Genomic DNA, 18,743 nt, shown 5'->3' with positions numbered 1-18,743 from the left:
TCCAGCTGATCAGGAGCAAAAAGACCAAAAAGGCAAAAAGCTTGCCTTTTCTTCTGAAGGCAAGCTGAAGAGTGTTAGAGGTATCTTAAGATGTCAGATGTTACTGTTCTGCCCAAGACAGCCAGCAAGACAGAGCCTGATCAGGGAGGTGGAGACTTGACTTGTGGTGTGCATAATCACTTTGAAGAAGCTGACAGCATCCTTGAGATGAATACCACTGGCTTGACTTTAAGACCCTGCATGCCCATTTACCTCCTTGCCTCTTGTTTTTCAGGCTGGGCGCAAAGAAAGGAGCGATGCCCTCAACTCTGCCATTGATAAGATGACCAAAAAGACCAGAGACCTGCGGAGACAGGTAACTCACACAGAAACTGCCTGCTTGCTGGGACAAAGGAGAGCATTCCTGCATGTCTGCCCTCCTCTGTTGCTTTGTGTCCTACTGGGCAGTCCTTTTACCTACTGAATTAAAAGCTAGAAGCTTCCAGGGGAAGCGCAGGGTGGAAATGTAGTCCCTTGTTGGCTGTGTAATAAAGGTGTGGGATTCATAATCATCCTGACGACAAGAGAGCTGTAACAAAGCAAAACCAACTCCCCTTTTATGGATTGTGAAGCTAATCAGGTATGGGTTAGGGATTCTGATGGCATTCAGCTCCAGAGAGGCTGTTTGCTTTGAGGGCTGTATTTATGTAACACGAATCTTTTGTCCCTTTGGGTTTTAAAGCACTGTATTCCTCCTTTCAAGTAAATGTGACTATGGATCAGGTTTGTTGGGGGAAAGAAAAAAAAAAAAACAGAAAAAGAAGAAAATGTTTTTATTCCAGTAGAAAAATAACACAGTTAAATCAGCATGTTGTTTAATCAGCCAAGGGAAGGCAGCAAATTTACTCAGGCAAAACCAATATGAACTGTTAGATCAATATTTGTGGCCAAACTGGTGACTTGCACTTATATAACTAATCCAGTTTTTTAAGGAGATTTAATTTAAATTGACAAGATATAGACAAGACTTAGTGCAGGGAAAGCCTTGACCACACAAAGGAAAAAGGATCAGCCACAAAAAGTGCTTAAGCTTTACATAGTCATGCAGTAAAAGGGAATCAGCAGTGGAACACTACCTGAAAACCTCTCCCTTTCTTTCCTGCTTTCTTTGCTTTTTGTTGTAGCTCCGCAAAGCTGTAATGGACCATGTGTCAGACTCCTTTCTGGAAACAAATGTTCCACTTTTAGTATTGATTGAAGCTGCCAAGAATGGGAATGAAAAAGAAGTGAAAGAATATGCCCAGGTTTTCCGTGAACATGCCAACAAATTGATTGAGGTAAGGTGGGACAAATACAATTAGCGCTGGGTAAATGGAGGAGGAGGCCTTCGGGGCCAGGTTGGATGAGGCCTTGAGCAACCTGGGCTGGTGGAAGGTGTCCCTGCCCACGGCAGTGGGGTTTGAAGCGGCTGATCTTGAAGGTCCCTTCCAACCCAAAGCAGTCTATGAATTTATGAATTTTTCAATTCTGCTGAAAGAAACAGCAAATTCTGCAATGAATCTGCTTTTCAAAGCTCTTTGCAATGAATTGAAGTTTGAGTTAATATTTAACTAAAAATGTAAGCTCACCAAAAAGCAGCAGGTACTGTAACATAGCCCAGTTAGCTTTAGATGTTACACTATGGGAGTATGTGATGCTGTTACCTGTACTTGAGTTGTTAATTGGCGATCACATTATCACAGACTGGTGGGGGTTGGAAGGGACCTGCTGGCCACACTCTTCTTAATCCACCCCAGGAGACCATTTGCCTTCTTGGCCAGGAGGGCACACTGCTGGCTCATGGTGAACTTATTCCCCAGCGCTTCCAAGTCCTTCTCTGCAGAGCTGCTTCCCAGCAGGTCCAACCCCTCACTTGTACTGGTGCAGGGGCTTCTTCCTCCCCAGGTGCCAGGGAACTTGCACTTACCCTTGTTGAGCTTTGTGTGGCTCCTGTCCATCCATCTCTCCAGCCTGTCCAGGTCAATATGTTGATGTGGAGAAAGGGAGACTGTGGCATGAAGGTCCTTCTGTACAATTTGAAGAACTGGAGCCTGGAGTTTTTTTCTTTTAAGTCAAATACCTGGGAACATATTCTTCTTCTGTGGAGATTTTTGGATGCAAACCTGCTTGTGTTTGTAGACAGCAAACAAGGGCCAGGCAATGACAAGAAAAGTGCTCCCTGCCACCTTTTCCTAATAAAACCCCAAAGTCTCTCCAACTGATGTTCCTCCAGACTAGAGGGAGGATCAGCATAGATAGGACTGGCCTCCCTGAACTGAAATGCATTAAAGATCTGCTCTCAGATGTAACAGTTTTCCAACAGGTAGCAGGTTTACAAAGAGCAACTAGAGTTCATACCCTGAGCTCAGCTCGGTAACCTTGTCCTCTTGCTGCTGTTTTGCCTGAGAGTTTTGTGTCTCACGCTAAATGCCAAGGAGCAAACATCTGTAGGTATTGCTGAGGAGCCATGCCAGTAGGAATAAACTTCAAAACCTCCTCCTGTGCATTTCAGGACCCTTTGAGGCACCAGCTGGCTCCTCTGCTTGACCTCAGCAGCTACCCAGGAGCAGCCAGGCACTGGTTAATGTGATTTTGCTCTTGGTCTCACTGCGTTTGACACTCCATGTGTCTCCTAGGCTCGTGGGGAATACTTTCACACAACTTGACAGATTTAAATTACTCAAGACACAAGTAAAAGTCGTTTCTGTCTCTTGCTCAATATGGTTTTCTCACTTTTTTTAAAGCCTTGAGGGCTCTAAGCATGGTGCTCAACTGCCCTGTAACTGGTGTGACACCAGTGTGGGGTGTGTGAAGCTAGCCCAGCTCCTCAGAGCTGCTGTCTGAGCAGTCAATAACTTTACTTCTTTGAAGATCTCTTTTTCACTCTGGGTGCACTGTGTTGCAGTGTAAATGCCACCTTCATACCCTTTCAAAGTTATTTTAGTCTAAATTGTAAGTAACTGACATTGTTCAGCAGAACAAGGCAGTGCTGCTGTGCCCTGCCCTGCCCTGCCTTAGCAGCAGGACGTGGCCATGCCATGTCTAGTGGTGGCAACACTTTGGAAGGTTTTGTCTGAAGCTTCCCTTCTTCATGTTGCAAGCCTGATTTAGCTAGAAAAGTCTTTTTAAGGCTTGTTTACAGAAGTTGACTGGCAGAAGGAGATGAGTGCTTGTTCTGTCATAGTTCTGCCACCTCTTCAGTGGATGGTTGGTGTCCACACGTGGGTTTATTGGCTTAATTACAAAGGACTAATTGTACTACTCCATCTGCAAGCTTCCCTCCTGCCCTGGCTAGGGAAACCCTTACTCCCTGCTCCTTCAGAATCACAGAATGGCTGAGGTTGGAAGAGACCCCAGAGATCATCTAGTCCGAGCCCTCTGAGGTTGGAACATGTGTGCTGGATGAAAAGCGACGAGTGGCTGTCCTCGCTGCCACCTAAGAGTGGTTTCTACTGACCTTACCTTATGTGCAAAATGCCAAGCTGCAAATGAGTTTTACAGCACTTCCATTCAGCCCAACAGCCTGTCTCTCAAGAAAGACTATTCCCCTGGAAGTGTGCATTAAACAATATTTCTGACTGGCATCAAAAGGTTCTGCTAAAATGATATGCTGCCGCAACAACGTTTTGAAGGCTTGCTTATTGCTTTTGCTGTCTGAAATGTAACTATAGCTATAGAGGAGCATGATCTAGGTGGCTTATAAACCTCTTCCATGAATGTAGATGGATTAATATATACACTCAGCTTCGACAGCAGGGGAATGGCACTCCTGCAGAGCCCTCGTCTCCGGGGGATGGAGAGCCACTGCGGGGCTGTATGCGACGTCACATTTACTGTGAAGGAAGACAGGTCGGGGTGGGTTGCACTTACAACATCTCGCTGTGCCTCTGCCAAAATGGAGAAGGATGTTTGCAAGTTGCCATCTGATTCTGCTCTCGGGCAGAAAACTCAACTGCAGGTATCCAGAGAAACAATAAAAGATTGTGTAAGAGCGGGAGAGAAGATGTTCCACTTGGTGAGATGAGAAGTGATTGCTTCCCCCTGTTTTCTGAGGAAGATAAGTGTGCAGGGGAGTTTGTCGTAACTACCCTCAGAAATGCTGCTGAGTGACTCAAGACATCAAATGTGACAAAACAGCTGCAGTGCAGAATGGAGCTGTGTTGTGTATCATGCTGTGATTGACAGCCTCCTGTGTTTTACATGTAGAAGAGAATGTGTCCTTCCCTCTAATGCAAGGAGGGTTCGTGAAGGAAAGGCAGAGATCTGCTCTGCACCAGATAACTTGTAAGGTCCCCATCAGAATTGTCCTGTGACCTGGAGGACTCTGTGCTGCTCTCCTGCTGAACCAGCCCTGGAAGGGACTGTGATAAATATATATATATATGTGTATATTGAACACTAGAAACTGCTGCAGGTGTTGGCTGGATGGGAGAAATGGCAGTGCTGGTTCTGCCCTGGGTTAGCACAGGGAGCTCTTCCTCCTGCAGGGCAGAGGCATGTGCAGGCCTTCCAAGCAGCTGCAAATCCCAGAATTCCTGCATGGTGAGGGTGGGAAGGGACCTCTGGAGATTATCCAGTCCAAGCCCCCTGCTCAAGCAGGGCACCTACAGCATCTTGCCCAGGAGCAGGGTGGCCAGGGGGTGGTGGAAGCTCTCCAGAGAAGGAGACTGCACAACCTCTCTGGGCAGCCTGCTCCAGGGCTCCTGCACCTGCAAAAAAGTTTCTCCTCCTGTTCAGGTGGAAACTCCTGAGTTCCAGTTTGTGGTTCTTGCCCCTTGTCCTGTTGCTGGACACCACTAACAAGAGACTGACCCCATCCTCTTGCCCCCCACCCTTTATCTCTTGCTGAGCATTGCTCAGCTTCCCTCTGGGGTTGCTCTTCTCCAGGCTCAACAGTCCCAGGGTTCTCAGACTTTCTCCTCACAGAGATACTCCAGGACCCTCAGCATCTTTGTAGCCTCCACTGGACTCTGTCCAGCAGTTCCCTGTCTCTCTTGAACTGGGGAGCCCAGAACTGGACACATTAATCCAGGTGTGGCTTCATACCTGCAGATGCCAGCACATGATGCAAGTACCTGAAGGGGGCTACAAGAAGGCTGCAGAGATGCTGTTCACAAAGGCCTGCAGTGATGGGACAAGGGGCAATGCTTTGAAATTGGAGAAGTAAAGGTTTAGGTTGGATGTTAGGAACAAGTTCTGCACCATGAGGGTGGTGGGACACTGCAACAGGTTTCCCAGGGAGGTAGCTGAGGCCTCATCCTTGGAGATATTTAAGGTGAGGCTCAGTGCGGTTCTGGGCAGTGTGATGTAGTGGAGGATGTCCCTGCTGACTGGGGGGGGGTTGGATTAGATGACCTCTGGAGGTCCCTTCCAACCCAAACCATCCTGTGATTTGGGTATTTTTATTTTGAAGCCCTACTGGCAGCAGAGCACTGTCTGCTCTGTGCTCCCTAACGTCCAGGCAGCCAAATATGACCAAAAGGTGCAATAACCACAAAAATCAGATTTGCCTGCTGGATCTGTACCTTCCGGTGAAACCATACCAAAGCCATGACTCAAGAGGCTTCCACCTGATTTGTTTCTCATGTAGGAAATCCTAAGCCCCTGAGCCTGCCTTTTGAAAACTGAGTGATGGTTGAACAGTGAAAGGAGACTTGTCTTGGCTAAGTAACACGTTTCAAAACGGCTCTGTGCTAACAGTCCTTAACTAGCCAGCACTCTTGCCTGGCTTTTGTTGTAGGAGTTCAGTTCAGGAACTGAGAAGCCAGTTAAAATGCAGCCCACAAAAACAACCAGAGAGGCAGCATTTTGGGAGCCAGCATAAGAAAAAGTTTACATTCACTTGTGAACTCCTGAAAGCCTGCCTGATTTACGGCTCGTCAAGTGCTGATTTGTGTGCCAGTGGTTTTTGTAATGCTGGGCAAAGTAGCCTTGGCTGTCCAACCTGTAGCTTTGCTCTTGAGGCACAGCTTGGCACTGGCATCCTTAGATTCAGTGTTCCTCCGTGAAGAAGCAAGGCTGTCCTGCGACGTGGTGCCTGTGTTTAATGATGTCACTTAGCACCATGCTGACTCTTTTGTGTGTTCCAGCCTCTGAAGTGTGCCTCCTGCACAAGTTGCTTTTGTGCTGCTCCCTGTAGTCACTGCAGGCACAGTTCTGGGAAATAAAAAAAGCCACAAAGGTCCAGAAGCAACTTTGGCTGCGCTGTTGAATGCTTTAGAGAAACAAAAAAATTAGGTTGTCAGCTTGTCACTGGTTTTATACTGGGTGCTTTACATTGGAAAAGCTTTTCAGACCTTGAGAAATTAGGTAGTTAAAAGGTAGATGAAGGGCAGAGTCCAGTTTAAAACCTTCCAGTAGCTGTTTGCTTCACGAAGAAGATTTTGGAAAGGCAGGGTTTGTAATTCCTTCAGAACATCAAATAATCTTCTCTTATTCTGCAAGCCAGTACCCCTGTGTCAAATATTTGTCTTCAAATTTCATTTTGAAGCCTCTCTCTCAGAGAAGCTTTGGTAGGACCAGAGAGGCAAAAGCTCTCAATGATGTTTCATAAGCATCTTTATTTTTTTTTCCCCCAATTGCTTTAATTTATCCAAAAAGACTGCTCTGTGCCTTTTTTTAATGCACTGGGCTGTATCTTGCATATGGAGAGCTGATTTTCTCATCTTCACTGAAAAACCCATGAACAGATGCAGACTGCAAATTTATTTGCTTGGAAAGAATCACATTTGGGCACTTAACTCCATAAGCTATCTGTAGCCTCTCGCGCTGACATTTTCCCCTTCTGTTGCCCTAACTGCCTGGCCCTGATGTCCCAGAGTAATGCCTCAGACCTGACTCTAAAAATACCACTCTCCAAAAGCCCAAAGCCTTGCACTCTTGACAGCATTTCTCTGATAATTTGCTCTGATTTTGCCCATACTTGCGGCCTAGATATTCTTCAGAGAGTCTTAACAGCTGCAGGTTTTACATGTGAAAGGCTTTGTAAAGAATCTGAAGAGGGTAAAAATGTAGCTGGGCTTTGAAAGAATCGCTGCCTTTTGGACTTCAGGCACAGCAGAGGTGTGGGGAAACTGAGGCTTGCCTGTCCTCCCTTCGTGAGCAGTGACTTGCCTGGGCATAGCTTCATGATAAAGGTGTTTGTGCATCATGGAATTGTGGAATAGAATCACAGAATGATCTGGGTTGGAAGGGACCTCCAAGGGTCATCCAGTCCAACCCCCTCTGCGCTCAGCAGGGACATCCTCCACTAGATCAGGCTGCCCAGAGCCCTGGCCAGCCTCACCTCGGATATCTCCAGGGACAGGCTCAAACCGCCTCCCTGGGCAACCTGTTCCAGTGTTCCATCACTCTCACAGTAAAGAAAACATTCCTAACATCCAACCTGAATCTGCTCTTCTCCAGTTTGAAGCCATTGCTCCTCATCCTATCACCACAGGCCTCTGCAAACAGTCTCTCTCCATTCTTCTTGTAGCCCCCTTCAGGTACTGGAAGGCTGCTGTTAGGTCTCCCTGGAGCCTTCTCTTCTCTAGGCTGAACAACCCCAGCTCCTTGAGCCTGTCCTCACAGCAGAGGTCCTCCAACCTCAGCACCTTTGGAGGTGGGAGCAGACTGGCTTTGCTCATTCAATAGATGTTCTGTCTGCACACTTGCCATCAGAGGTCTGTATCAGTACTGAAAGACAGGTGATGGATCTTAGGTGAAAAGGGCAGACAAGCAGAGCACTTGACAGCCAGATCAGATACTGATTTGGAATGTTTTTCTGAACTCTGGGCATGTTAATCTCTCAAAACTCAGCATTTTCCAGGCTGCAGTCATTATCAGTCATTACTGTGCTATCCTGAGCACCTCCTTTTTCTGTTCAGTAAGCTAATTTATAGGGTGGGGGGTGGGGAATCTACAAGCTCAAGTTTGTCTTTGACTTGCTTTTATTTGTAAAGTAATTGTGTATTATAAGAGCAGTGTCATTGCAGTTATGGGCTGGCAAAGAGAGGCAAAGCCAGGCCAACTCCAGGGTAATTTCCCATGTGAAGGAGAGCAAAATGCCTCTCCCAAAGAGCTTGCTTTCTGTAATTTGTCTATAGATAACCTTGGCAGCAATTTAAAACAAATGGCTTCAGTAAATGGCCACTGGAACTCTTAATGTGCCCTCTGAAGTCTGACACTCTACAAGAACCCATGCACTTCCCTTGCAAGTTCATTTTATTAGTCAACTAATTATAAATAAATTAAGTTCTGCTTACAGAGCAAGCTTTCCTCACATTCATAACCACTAAAGCAGGAAAGCCTCAGGAGGGGGAAAAAAAAACCCACCAAAACAGTCCTTCCATTTTCCCACAAAACTGGCTATACAAATTTAATCCATCATACATAAGTAAAAGCAAGTGACCTTTTAATAGGATAACTTTTGTTCTTGTAACTGGTTGTTGGGCGTTTTTTGTGGCCAATCTTCTTAATGCTGCACCAAATTCTGCCCTGCTGAGACCTCACCTGGAATATTGCATCCAGTTTGGGGCTCCCCAGTTCAAGAGGGACAGGGATCTGCTCAAGAGAGTCCAAGGGGAGGCTACAAGGATGCTGAAGGGACTGGAGCACTGCCTGGGGAGGAGAGGCTGAGAGCCCTGGGGCTGGTTAGTCTGGAGAGGAGAAGACTGAGAGGAGATCTAACAAAATCTATAAATATCTGAGGGCTGGGAGTCAAGAGGGAGGGGGCAGGCTCTGCTCAGCTGCACCCTGGGGTACGACAAGGAGCGATAGATACAAACTACAGCACAGAAGGTTGCACCTCAACATGAGGAAGAACTTCTTCACTGTGAGGGTCACAGAGCACTGGAATAGGCTGCCCAGAATGTTTGTGGAGTCTCCTTCTCTGGAGACTTTCCAGCCCTGCCTGGATGTGTTCCTGTATGACCTGTGCTGGATTCTGTGGTCCTGCTCTGGCAGGGGGGTTGGACTCCAAGATCTTTGGAGGTGCCTTCCAACCCCTAACATCCTGTGAGCCTGTGAAATCACATATGAAAGGAGAATGCTGGTAGAGATTAAAAACCATGTTGGAAGAGGAGTAAGAGACCTCAGGGGTAATCTTTCTGTCCAGGTTTCATTGTAAGTCCACATGGGAGAAGCAAGGGTCATCAGTAATCTGACAGTGAAACTGGTGAAATGTTTAAAGATTAATTTGAACCTTCACATATGTGGACAGTGATTGGGGTGTTGGAGACATTCTGCTGCTTGAAGAACGTCCTGGTTAGCTGCCGCTACACGGAGGAGAGGCGTTTCTGCCATACTTTTCCCATAGAGGCAGTCATCATGGTAGATGAGTGTGGGGCCTGGTGTTCAAGTACTCAGGCCTAGGGAGGTGCAAAGGTGTAGAAGTGGGAGGTGAATGAGGTTCAGGCTTGAAAAACTATTCATAGAATCATAGAATGGTTTGGGCTGGAAGGGACCTTAAAGATCATCATGCCTCCCACCAGCTCAGGTTGCTCAAGGCCTCATCCAGCCTGGCCTTGAACACCTCCAGGGAGGAGGCATCCACAGCCTCCCTGGGCAACCTGTTCCAGTGTCTCACCACCCTCATTCTGAAGAATTTCTTCCTAATCTTCTTTCTCAGTCTCCCCTCCTCAAGCTTCAGTTCATTCTCCCTCTTCTATCACTACAAGCCCTTGTAAAAAGTCCTTTCCTGGCTTTCTTGTAGGTACCCTTCAGGTGCTGGGAGGCTGCTCTAAGGTCACCCCAGAGCCTTCTCCTCTCCAGACTGTTAATGTCCTCTCACCCCATCAGAAAATCAGCCCTATATTTACTCTGTTCATTTTCCCTTTGGAAACAGAAGCACTTGGCAAAATGGCTGTCTGGGAAAGAGGTCAGGAAGGATAAAGCACAGCTGAGTGTAGGCGCTTTTGACTTGATGTCTTCAGAAGCAGGTAAAAAGCAACAGAGTCCTGGGCTGCTCCATTTTCCAGAGAGAGAGTGTTAATTCCAGCAGCATTTTTAAGTAGCTTTTTGGGCAGCTTTTAGGGCTGTGACATGAATGTTTTAATTCTTGCTATACAACTAAAAGCCTTGATGCCACGTCTGGATTTTCATCATCTTAGTCATTAGCAATATTGGATTATTAGTCATGTAGTGTCATCAAGGAGTTGTCTGAAGTCTGTGTAGAGCTCATTCCTCTTAGTATTTTGTCGCCTCCTTCAAGAGCATAATGGACTTCTAATTACCGTTAAACTCGCCATGAAGGGTTGTCTGAATCACCACAAACTAGTTTCAACAGCACCGAGCTGGAAGCCTTTAGGCAGGCCATAGTGCGGCATGCTCTGAGTGATCAGCAAAATGAGATAGGGAGGAATTATGAATTCCCACTTCAATCAACACAGAGGCTTTGTTATCATAGAGTCACAGAGTGACCCGGGTTGGAAGGGACCTCCAAAGGTCATCCAGTCCAACCCCACTGCAGTGACCAGGGACATCCTCCACTAGATTAGGTTGCCCGGAGCCCTGTCAAGCCTCACCTTGAGTATCTCCAGGGATGGGGCTTCAACCACCTCCCTGGGCAGCCTGTTCCAGTGCTCAGCCACCCTCACTGTAAAGAACATGTTCCTAACATCCAAACTAAATCTCCTCTCCTCTCATTTCAAACCATTGCCCCTCGGCCTTTGCGAACAGTCCGTCTGCAGCCTTTGTGCAGGCCCCCTTCAGGTACTGGAAGGTGGTGATTAGGTCTCCCCAGAGCCTTCTCTTCTCCAGGCTAAGGCTGATTGTTCAGGTGCTGTCCAAACATCACTACTAGAAGCACTTTTATTTGCTTAGAGGCATCCAAGATGAGGATTTGCTTTGCAAGATCAGGTCTATGTTACATACCAGTAGGGTGATTTCTGTCATGGCAGCTCAGAAGGACTCGTGTAACTAATGTGTTTTGTGCTCATAACAACATTTCATCCCTTTAACTTGTTTGTCTGGGGAAGCAATCCTTCCTGTGCCAATAGTTACATCTGCTGCTACAGCTGCATGGATGAGGGGCACGGTGCCCACGTAGCACACTGCTGTTCCTTTACCAGCTCTGCTCTCTGTCAGGCCTATAGGAAGGATAATCCAGCAGTTTGGAAAGAAAGGTATTCCTGTGCTGCTGGCACTTTACTGCTGGGGGTGTGTTCTATGCTCTAGATGTATTGGTTCCCTTCAAAAACCTCTTCCCCCCTCTTTGATTGAAAACCCTTCCTCTTGGCACGAGAGAGAGAAGTGCTCTTCCTCCTGCACTTGCTGCTGAGTAAATGGAGCCCAGTTCAATTTGTCATGTTGCACAAGCTCTGGCTTTGCCCAACTGTGTGAAAATTTTCCCTTCTTGATGAAACTTCTGCCATCACGTGGGGCTGCATGTGTTGGAGACATTCATTTCCTGGGGGGCTGTAAGGAGCCTGCCAGGGCTTCACGGGACAGCTGTGCCGAGAATGGCAGCAGGTAGCTGGAGATGGCTTGCTAATGAAAATGCAAAGCTGTAATCCTCACTCAGATTTTCAGACACACAAATACAACGTGAGAGGTGCTGGGTTTGAGATTTAATTCCAAAAGAAAGGTGGTTACCCATCAAAATATTAAGCAGCTGCCCTCAGCATTCTGGGGAGCAGAAATTTACCATCTCTGATCCCTGTCCCCTTTCAGTCGGCTGCCAGCCTATTGAAATAAAAGCCCCTGAAGCCCCCCATTTCTCATGGTCTAAAAGTTTTGAATCAAAGATGAAACTGTTCTGTTGGCCAGTTTTGTCCCATCTAGCTGAAATCTCCCCTCCATGTGTGCCTACCCAGACTCGAGGCTGCAGAGCTCTGGAAATAGAAATTCTCTCCGTTTTAGTCCTTCGTTCCCCTCGGTGCTTTACATCTGGAGTTTTCCTGTGTGCAGCCTCTTTTACTTAAAGACTTTTACTATTTTAAGTTAATACATTTGGATTCTGTTGCCTACAAGAAGCTCTTGCAAGGTACCTTCTGTGGAGCTGCAGCCACTCACAAGTCACATAAAATCACAGAGTAGCTGACAGTGTAACTCCTGGTAGCTTACTCCAGAGTCCCAGCAGGCTTGAGCTGAAGTCCTCCTGCCATCCCTTCATGCACTGGAGAAGTGAAAGTGTTTTGAGTGATTCATAATTAGCAAAACTAAAGAGTTTATAGGGAGTACAGCTAGAACACAGCCTCATGCAGTACCTCTTAGGACTGGACGTTAAAATGGTCACATTTGTCTTGAATATTGCCTGTAGTGTACAAGGGAATGAATAAATGTATGGGCTTGGTGAATAATAAAAGCCCTTTTGAAAGAGGGATGGAGGTTACATAATTGACATCTCCTCTGTGAGTCCTCAGAGCCCTCAGTTGCCACTTAGTTTTGTCAGAACAGTTGTTTCTGCAGATAAATTAATTTCATGGGCTTTGACCATCATGACGTGAATTTGGGCTGTTTTCTTAATAGGGGGGGAGGAAGGAATTAGCTGTGCTGTATTGGTGTTCTGTGAGAATGTCAGATGCACTCTTCTTTAGCAGGTCCTCAAGAGGAAAATATTGAATGGCTGCCTGTCCTTTTTTTTTTTTTTTTCCTTTTTTTGAATTGCATTTAAAATGGGTGATTTTAAGCTGCTTAAGAGTGGGAATTGGCATTCCCAGAGACGGTATAAAACAAAAGGCAAAAAGAAAAAAGCTAACAAGAGCAAGAAGCAGAAGTTTTGTAGTCTCATCAGGAATTCAAATGCCAGGAACACTTTTGAAAAGGTTTGTTTCCATGTTGTTGAGCTTCCCCCAGTATAAAAGGGTTGCAAATGGGTGTATAAAGGGGTATGTTAGTTTTGCATGAGGGTCTGTGGGGGTGAGAGTTTGTGTATCCTCTCCTCCCTCAGTTGGGAGAGGATACACAAACCCTCACCCACAAACTCTCTCCAAACTGGTATTTGGAGAGGCTACAGGTTAGTGCTAAACTGAAGGAAGAAAAAAAAAAGTTTTTCAGTGGTAAGGCCATCTGAAAACTCTTTATTTCTGCAGTGCTGTGTTTACAGCTGCAGCTTCTGAGTAGTCAGGCTCTCAGAATTCCATTAGTGTTTGATGTAATCCTTCCTTATAATAATGCTGTGTGGCAGAGGCAGCTCTGCCCATTTTAAATTATGCAGCAATAAACACATTACTGAAGCCTTCTCCAGGTTGCACTGTTGCTGGGGGATTGCACCCAGCACCCATTTGGAAGGGCTGGACCTCTCTGAGAAGCTGTCCTGAAAACCTGACCCGTAAACGAGGAGGAGAAACTCAAGGTTGCATCTCTGATGTCAATCCAGGTGCACAAAGCAAAGCCTTCGATACCAATCTTCAGTGTCAGCCTTTGAAAGCCTTGGGAAAGATGATTTTGTGTGTTAGAGATTCTGATTCCTTTTTTTTCCCCTCTTGTGTCTTTTGTCTCTTATTAAATAAGCAGTTTGTTGATCCTTGAGTCAACAGCTGCTGTGAAGAATCCCTTCTACCTGAGCAGCCAGGGCATCTGTACACGGGGAAGGTTTAGCAGTACAAAGCTGTAGCAGTTTGCTTGATTGTTTCCAACAGTGTTATGTAAGACTCACAGAACCATTTTGCTTGGAAAAGACCTTTAAAAACGTTGAATCCAACCGTTATCTAGCTCTGCCAAGTCTGGTGCTAAACTGTGTCCCTCAACACATCTCTGCATCTCTTAAACACCTCCGGGGAGGAGGATTCAGCCATCTCCCTGTTCCAGGATTTGGAACTATTCCAGTATTTCCCTTTCAGGGAAGAAGTTTCTTCTAATACCCAACCTAAACCTCCCCTGATGCAACTCGAGGCCATTTCCTCTTGTCCTATCACTCACTACTAGGGAGAAGAGACTGACACCCACCTCACTACAACCTCCTTGTAAGAAGACCACGTAAGAAACTTGGCTAGGACCCCAAAACTCCTGTAACTGAGGCTTTGCATTGCTGGAAAACACATCTCCTTAGTCATTATTTGAACAAATTTCAAGTGAAAGAAAGAAAGGAGAGGCTGAGGGAGCTGGGATTGTTTAGCCTGGAGAAGAGAAGGATCAGGGGTGACCTCATTGCCCTCTACAACTACCTGAAAGCTGGTTGTGGCCAGGAAGGGGTTGGTCTCTTCTCCCAGGCAACCAGCACCAGAACAAGAGGACACAGTCTCAAGCTGTGCCAGGGGAGGTTTAGACTCGAGGTGAGGAAAAAGTTCTTCACTGAGCGAGTCGTTCGCCATTGGAATGTGCTGCCCAGGGAGGTGGTGGAGTCACCATCCCTGGAGGTGTTCAAGAGGAGATTGGACGTGGCACTTGGTGCCATGGTCTAGTCGTGAGGTCTGTTGGGACAGGTTGGACTTGATGATCCTTGGGGTCTCTTCCAACCTTAGTTATACTGTGATACTGTAAAAGTACTTTAGGTGCTAAAGGTACAACCTGCCCATTGTTAGAGAAGGCAGTTGTCTCCAGCAGCTGCCAGCACAAACACAGGCTGGCAAACTGTCACTAAGGGAGAATAAAACTGCTTTAGAAACACCAAGTTTTTTAGCTCATGCAAAATAAGTAAATTCTGAAGAAGCAAACTAACTGGAAATTGAGATGAAATCACTCTGTGACAGATGGTGCAGTCTATTTTTCATGTTGGGATTTGACCTTCTTGCTGCTAAGGTGTTCCTGCCTGACCTTGTGCACTGAGGTAGCACCTGTCTCTAGAAGGAACCAGTTCAGGTGAATGCCTCCTCCAGAGAATCACAGAATCAACCAGGTTGTAAGAGACCTGCAAGATCATCACGTCCAACCTATCGCCCAACCCTAACTAACCGACTAGACCATGGCACTGAGTGCCTCATCCAGTCTCTTAAACCCCACCACCTCCCTGGGCAGCCCATTCCAAGGGGCAGTCTCTCTTTCTGTGAAGAACTTTATTCTAAGATCAAGCCTGAACTTCGCCCTGCACAGCTCAGGACTGTGTCCTCTTGTTCTGTTGCTGAGGCAGCATCCCATCTTGCGGTCCTCTGATGTCATCATCCATACCAATCAGATTTGAGTTTCAAAACTGCTCAGTGCATGAAACCCACTTTCCAGCTGAGTTCATCCAGCTTGGAGTTCTACTTGGCACCGGTTCCTGAGTTCAGCTTGAGAAAATGGTTGTGCCTCTGCGCTGGTGCTCAGTGCTTTTGTCACGGGGTGGAATGAATTTAAGCTCCTTCGGCCAACCGTGGGCAGCTGCTTGGGGTCCATCCTGCCTTTTGGGCTGCATGAAGCCACCTGTGGGACCTGGTTGCGTACTCTGTGAGTGGAGAGAGCCTGGCTATTGCAGCAGGAGACGCTTTAAATGGCTGTGTCAGTGCTGAAGAGGGATCTGAACGGCGTCAGTCTGGTTTCTCCAGCCTGTCTTCCTTCCCAGGGTATTTTTAACTTTGTTCAAGAGATTGCTCGTTATGGCTGATTGCATTATTGGCCATTTTTTCTTTTTTTGCTCTCCTTTGATGCCTGTGCCAGTGGTGCTTATGTAAAGGGGCTTGATGATGTTGAATGGTAAGAATGAACAAATGCAGCGGGGATTCAATTGCTGTTTTGCTCTCGAGCACAAGTGTTCTTTCTAAATCAAGGCTGACCACTTACTGTGTCAGTCAGCTATGTTTGTTGGAGACATGGAGAAACTATTCCATTTGCATTTGATTTAAGGAGAAATTTTGTTTGCTTGAGGTTCTCTGTTCTATTTGGAAGTTTTAGAAGTGTCTGATTTGTGAGTGCTCTGCATGCTTTAAAACAGATTTGGTTGCACCTGATCTTGCGCTCAGCTGCAGAATCCTGCATGTACCTGTCAAGTAACTGGACAACAGTACCCTGTCCTCTTTCCAGAAGGGGCATTGGAAGTTATCAATGGGTTATTGATGAAGGGCTCTTTCAGGTAGTCTGAAGATGACTCACACAGCCATCCATCTCAGGTGGTCCATGCAATTCTGGAATTCATAGATTCAAAGAATGGTTTGGTTTGGAAGGGACCTTAAAGATCATCCAGTCCAACCTGGCCTAGGACACCTCCAGGGATGAGGTATCCACAACCACTGGGCAACCTGTTCCAGTGTTTCACCACCCCCACTGTCAAGAATTTCTTCCTTGTCTCCAGTCTCAAGTCTCCCCTCTTCCAGCTCAAAGCCATTGTCCCTCGTCATGTCACTCCAAGCCCTTGTCAAAAGTCCCTTCCCAGCTTTCTTGTAGGCCCCCTCCAGGTACTGCTATAGAGCACCAGATAATGATGCTTGAGAACACCTCCCTGCAATGACATTTACTACTTGATTAATCAGTTGACACAGCTCTTACATTTCAAGCTTTAAGAGCTTTGTGAGTGTTTTCCAGCAGTTCGGCAGAGTCTTCCCACGGATGCAGTAAATGCTGGGTTGCTGTGAATTGAGGGACATGTCATGCTCCAAAGTCATCTCTGCTGCTGCCACATCCCTTGCTTTGCTCTGATGTTTAGCAAATAGCTGGCTGGGGAGTTAGGCTGCTACTCTGGCAGGGAAAGTCACCCTCCAGAGCGAGTTAGCTTTCTTTTGGCCCAGCGGGCTGAAATGAAGTGTGGAGATTGGGAGACGCAGCAGTGGGATGGGATGTGGCAGCCAACAGTTGGATTGTCTTGAACTGCCAAAGCCCCTCAGTCAGGGAAGCACACACACTTCTTTCATCGAGCTTGGCAGGCCCGGCCAGGCCCTTTCTGAAGAAGAATTGCCATCAGTGAGGTATTCAGGAGAAAAAATGACTGTTCAAAAATGACTGTGCAAAAAAAAAGAGGCAAAAATTTCATCATACCATGGCGGGGACGCTCGATTATCAACTTCTTTGCCTCTCTGTATTCAGACAGAGCGGGGTTTCTGTGTGCTTGATTCATCACACTTGGCTTGAGAGAGAGCACAACATCTCCAGATAGCGGCGAGGCTGATTTTGTAGTGCTTCAATGTCCCTTTTATTCGGCCCCTGCTCAATAGAGCTTTGTGGACTTCTCTCTCCTAGAGACTGTAACTGCTGCGGCAGAGGCAGGAGCGGCGTGGAAATATGGACCATAAAAAATATTGGCAAACTGGTGCTTCTCAAAAATATGACCTGTGCTTAAAGCAACAGCAAACTCTTTATTTGACTTTTAAATCATGGCATCTCGGTGGCTTTTGATTCTTTGGAGCCTCTAAACAAAAGCGTGATATACTGCAGCTGGCTGGGAGCTAGGGGTTTAAGCCGTGGCAGATCTACAGGGGGAAAAATACCACTATATTCAAGCTGAAATCCCTTCCTGATAGGGCATTACAGCTGTTGGTGGCAGTGCCATGCAGAGAGGAGCTGAGCTGGAGCCTGCAGCAAATGTGGCACCAGAAAGGAGGAAGAAAAGAGCCTTGGCTAAGCTGGGTGCAAACTGCACAACCTTGCAAAGAACTGAAGACTTGCTCCTATTCCACCTCCTATTACATAGGTCTTGTCTGAAAGATGGTGGAAAAGGAGGTTGAGGAGTAAAGCACTAATGTTCCTGACAGCTGGCAGAGTGTTTTGTTGTGGTAATGCTGTGTGGTCTTTCAACTTCAGTTTGTTTCCATAGAATCTTAGAATGGTTTAAGCTGGAAGGGACTTTAAAGATCATCTAGCGCCAACACCCTGCCTTGTGCCTCCTACTAGACCAGGTTGCTCAAGGCCCCATCCAACCTGCCTTTGAAAACTTCCAGGCTTGGAGCCCCAAAAACTTCTCTGGGCAACCTGTTCCAGTGTCTCACCACCCTCACTGGAAAGAATTCTTCCTAATATCTAATTGCATTAAAGCTTCTTCCATTTGAAGCTGTCCCCCCTTGTCCTCTCACTCAATGCCTTTGGGAAAAGTCTCTTCCCTGCTCTCAGGTCCTGGAAGGCTGCTCTAAGGTCTCCCTAGGGTCTTCTCTTCTCCAGTTCTTTCAGTCTGTATTCATAGGAGACGTACTCCAGCCCTCTGATCATCTTCATGGCCTCCTCTGGACCTGCTCTAACAGTTTGATGTCCTCCTTGTGTTGGGGGATTCAGAGCTGGACACAGCACTGAAGATAAGGTCTCATGAGAGACCTTTCTCATCCAAAGAAATGCTGTTGCATCTGTTTACTTGGTTGGTCAGTGGGGGAAACCTGTCTCTCTTCCTGACAGCAGACTGTGTTCTGTCCTTTGGAACTTCATTTGGAACTGGAGGGAGGAAGTGGCACTGCACTTTGGGTTTTTGGTCCCAAAATTAATGATGGGATTGATGGAAAAACACTGCTCAAGTCTACTGGCACAGGGTTGATGGTTTGTGGGACAGTGATGTGTGCTAAGTGGGAACATCTGCCATAAGGGAATGGCTTGGGGAGGAGGCAAAACATGGGACAGAGCTGCAGATACGACTACAGAATGGCTTGTGTAGAGGGCAGCTTAATTAAAGGAGAATGGAATTTCTCCAGCCTACAGAGAAAAGTGTATGGAGAAGTTTGGTTCACTGGTGTTGCCGAGTATCTGCTGGCTTGTGATGATGCTGCACATTGCTGAGGGGTTTTGCAGGTTGCTGTGTCTCTGAAAGGACAGCACTCGGTGTTCATCTCCCTTCACTTGGTGCTATTTTTACAGCTCTCTGTGTTCAGCTGGCTCAGAATAACGTGCTTGTCATTCACCTGTCAGCCAAGAAATGTAACTTACTTCAGACTTCCTTCCCCTGAGAGTAGCTCCAATAGGAGGAATATCTTAATTTACCA

General features: G+C 46.7%; 1 protein-coding gene across 2 annotated transcripts in view; it reads left to right on the top strand.

Annotated features, from left to right (window-relative positions):
- Positions 1–18,743, top strand: part of CTNNA1 (catenin alpha 1) — a 162,088-nt gene that overhangs the window by 91,214 nt on the left and 52,131 nt on the right. For both annotated transcript variants that reach the window (XM_054168576.1, XM_054168577.1), the window contains 2 exons: positions 275–355; positions 1,164–1,316. In XM_054168576.1, coding sequence (XP_054024551.1) covers positions 275–355; positions 1,164–1,316 — 234 coding nt within the window. The remainder of the gene's footprint in view (positions 1–274; positions 356–1,163; positions 1,317–18,743) is intronic.

Source organism: Dryobates pubescens, chromosome 16, assembly GCF_014839835.1.
Source record: "Dryobates pubescens isolate bDryPub1 chromosome 16, bDryPub1.pri, whole genome shotgun sequence".
Lineage (NCBI taxonomy): Eukaryota > Metazoa > Chordata > Aves > Piciformes > Picidae > Dryobates > Dryobates pubescens.
Note: the sequence above shows the minus strand (reverse complement) of the source record. Positions and strands in the feature narration are given on the sequence as shown.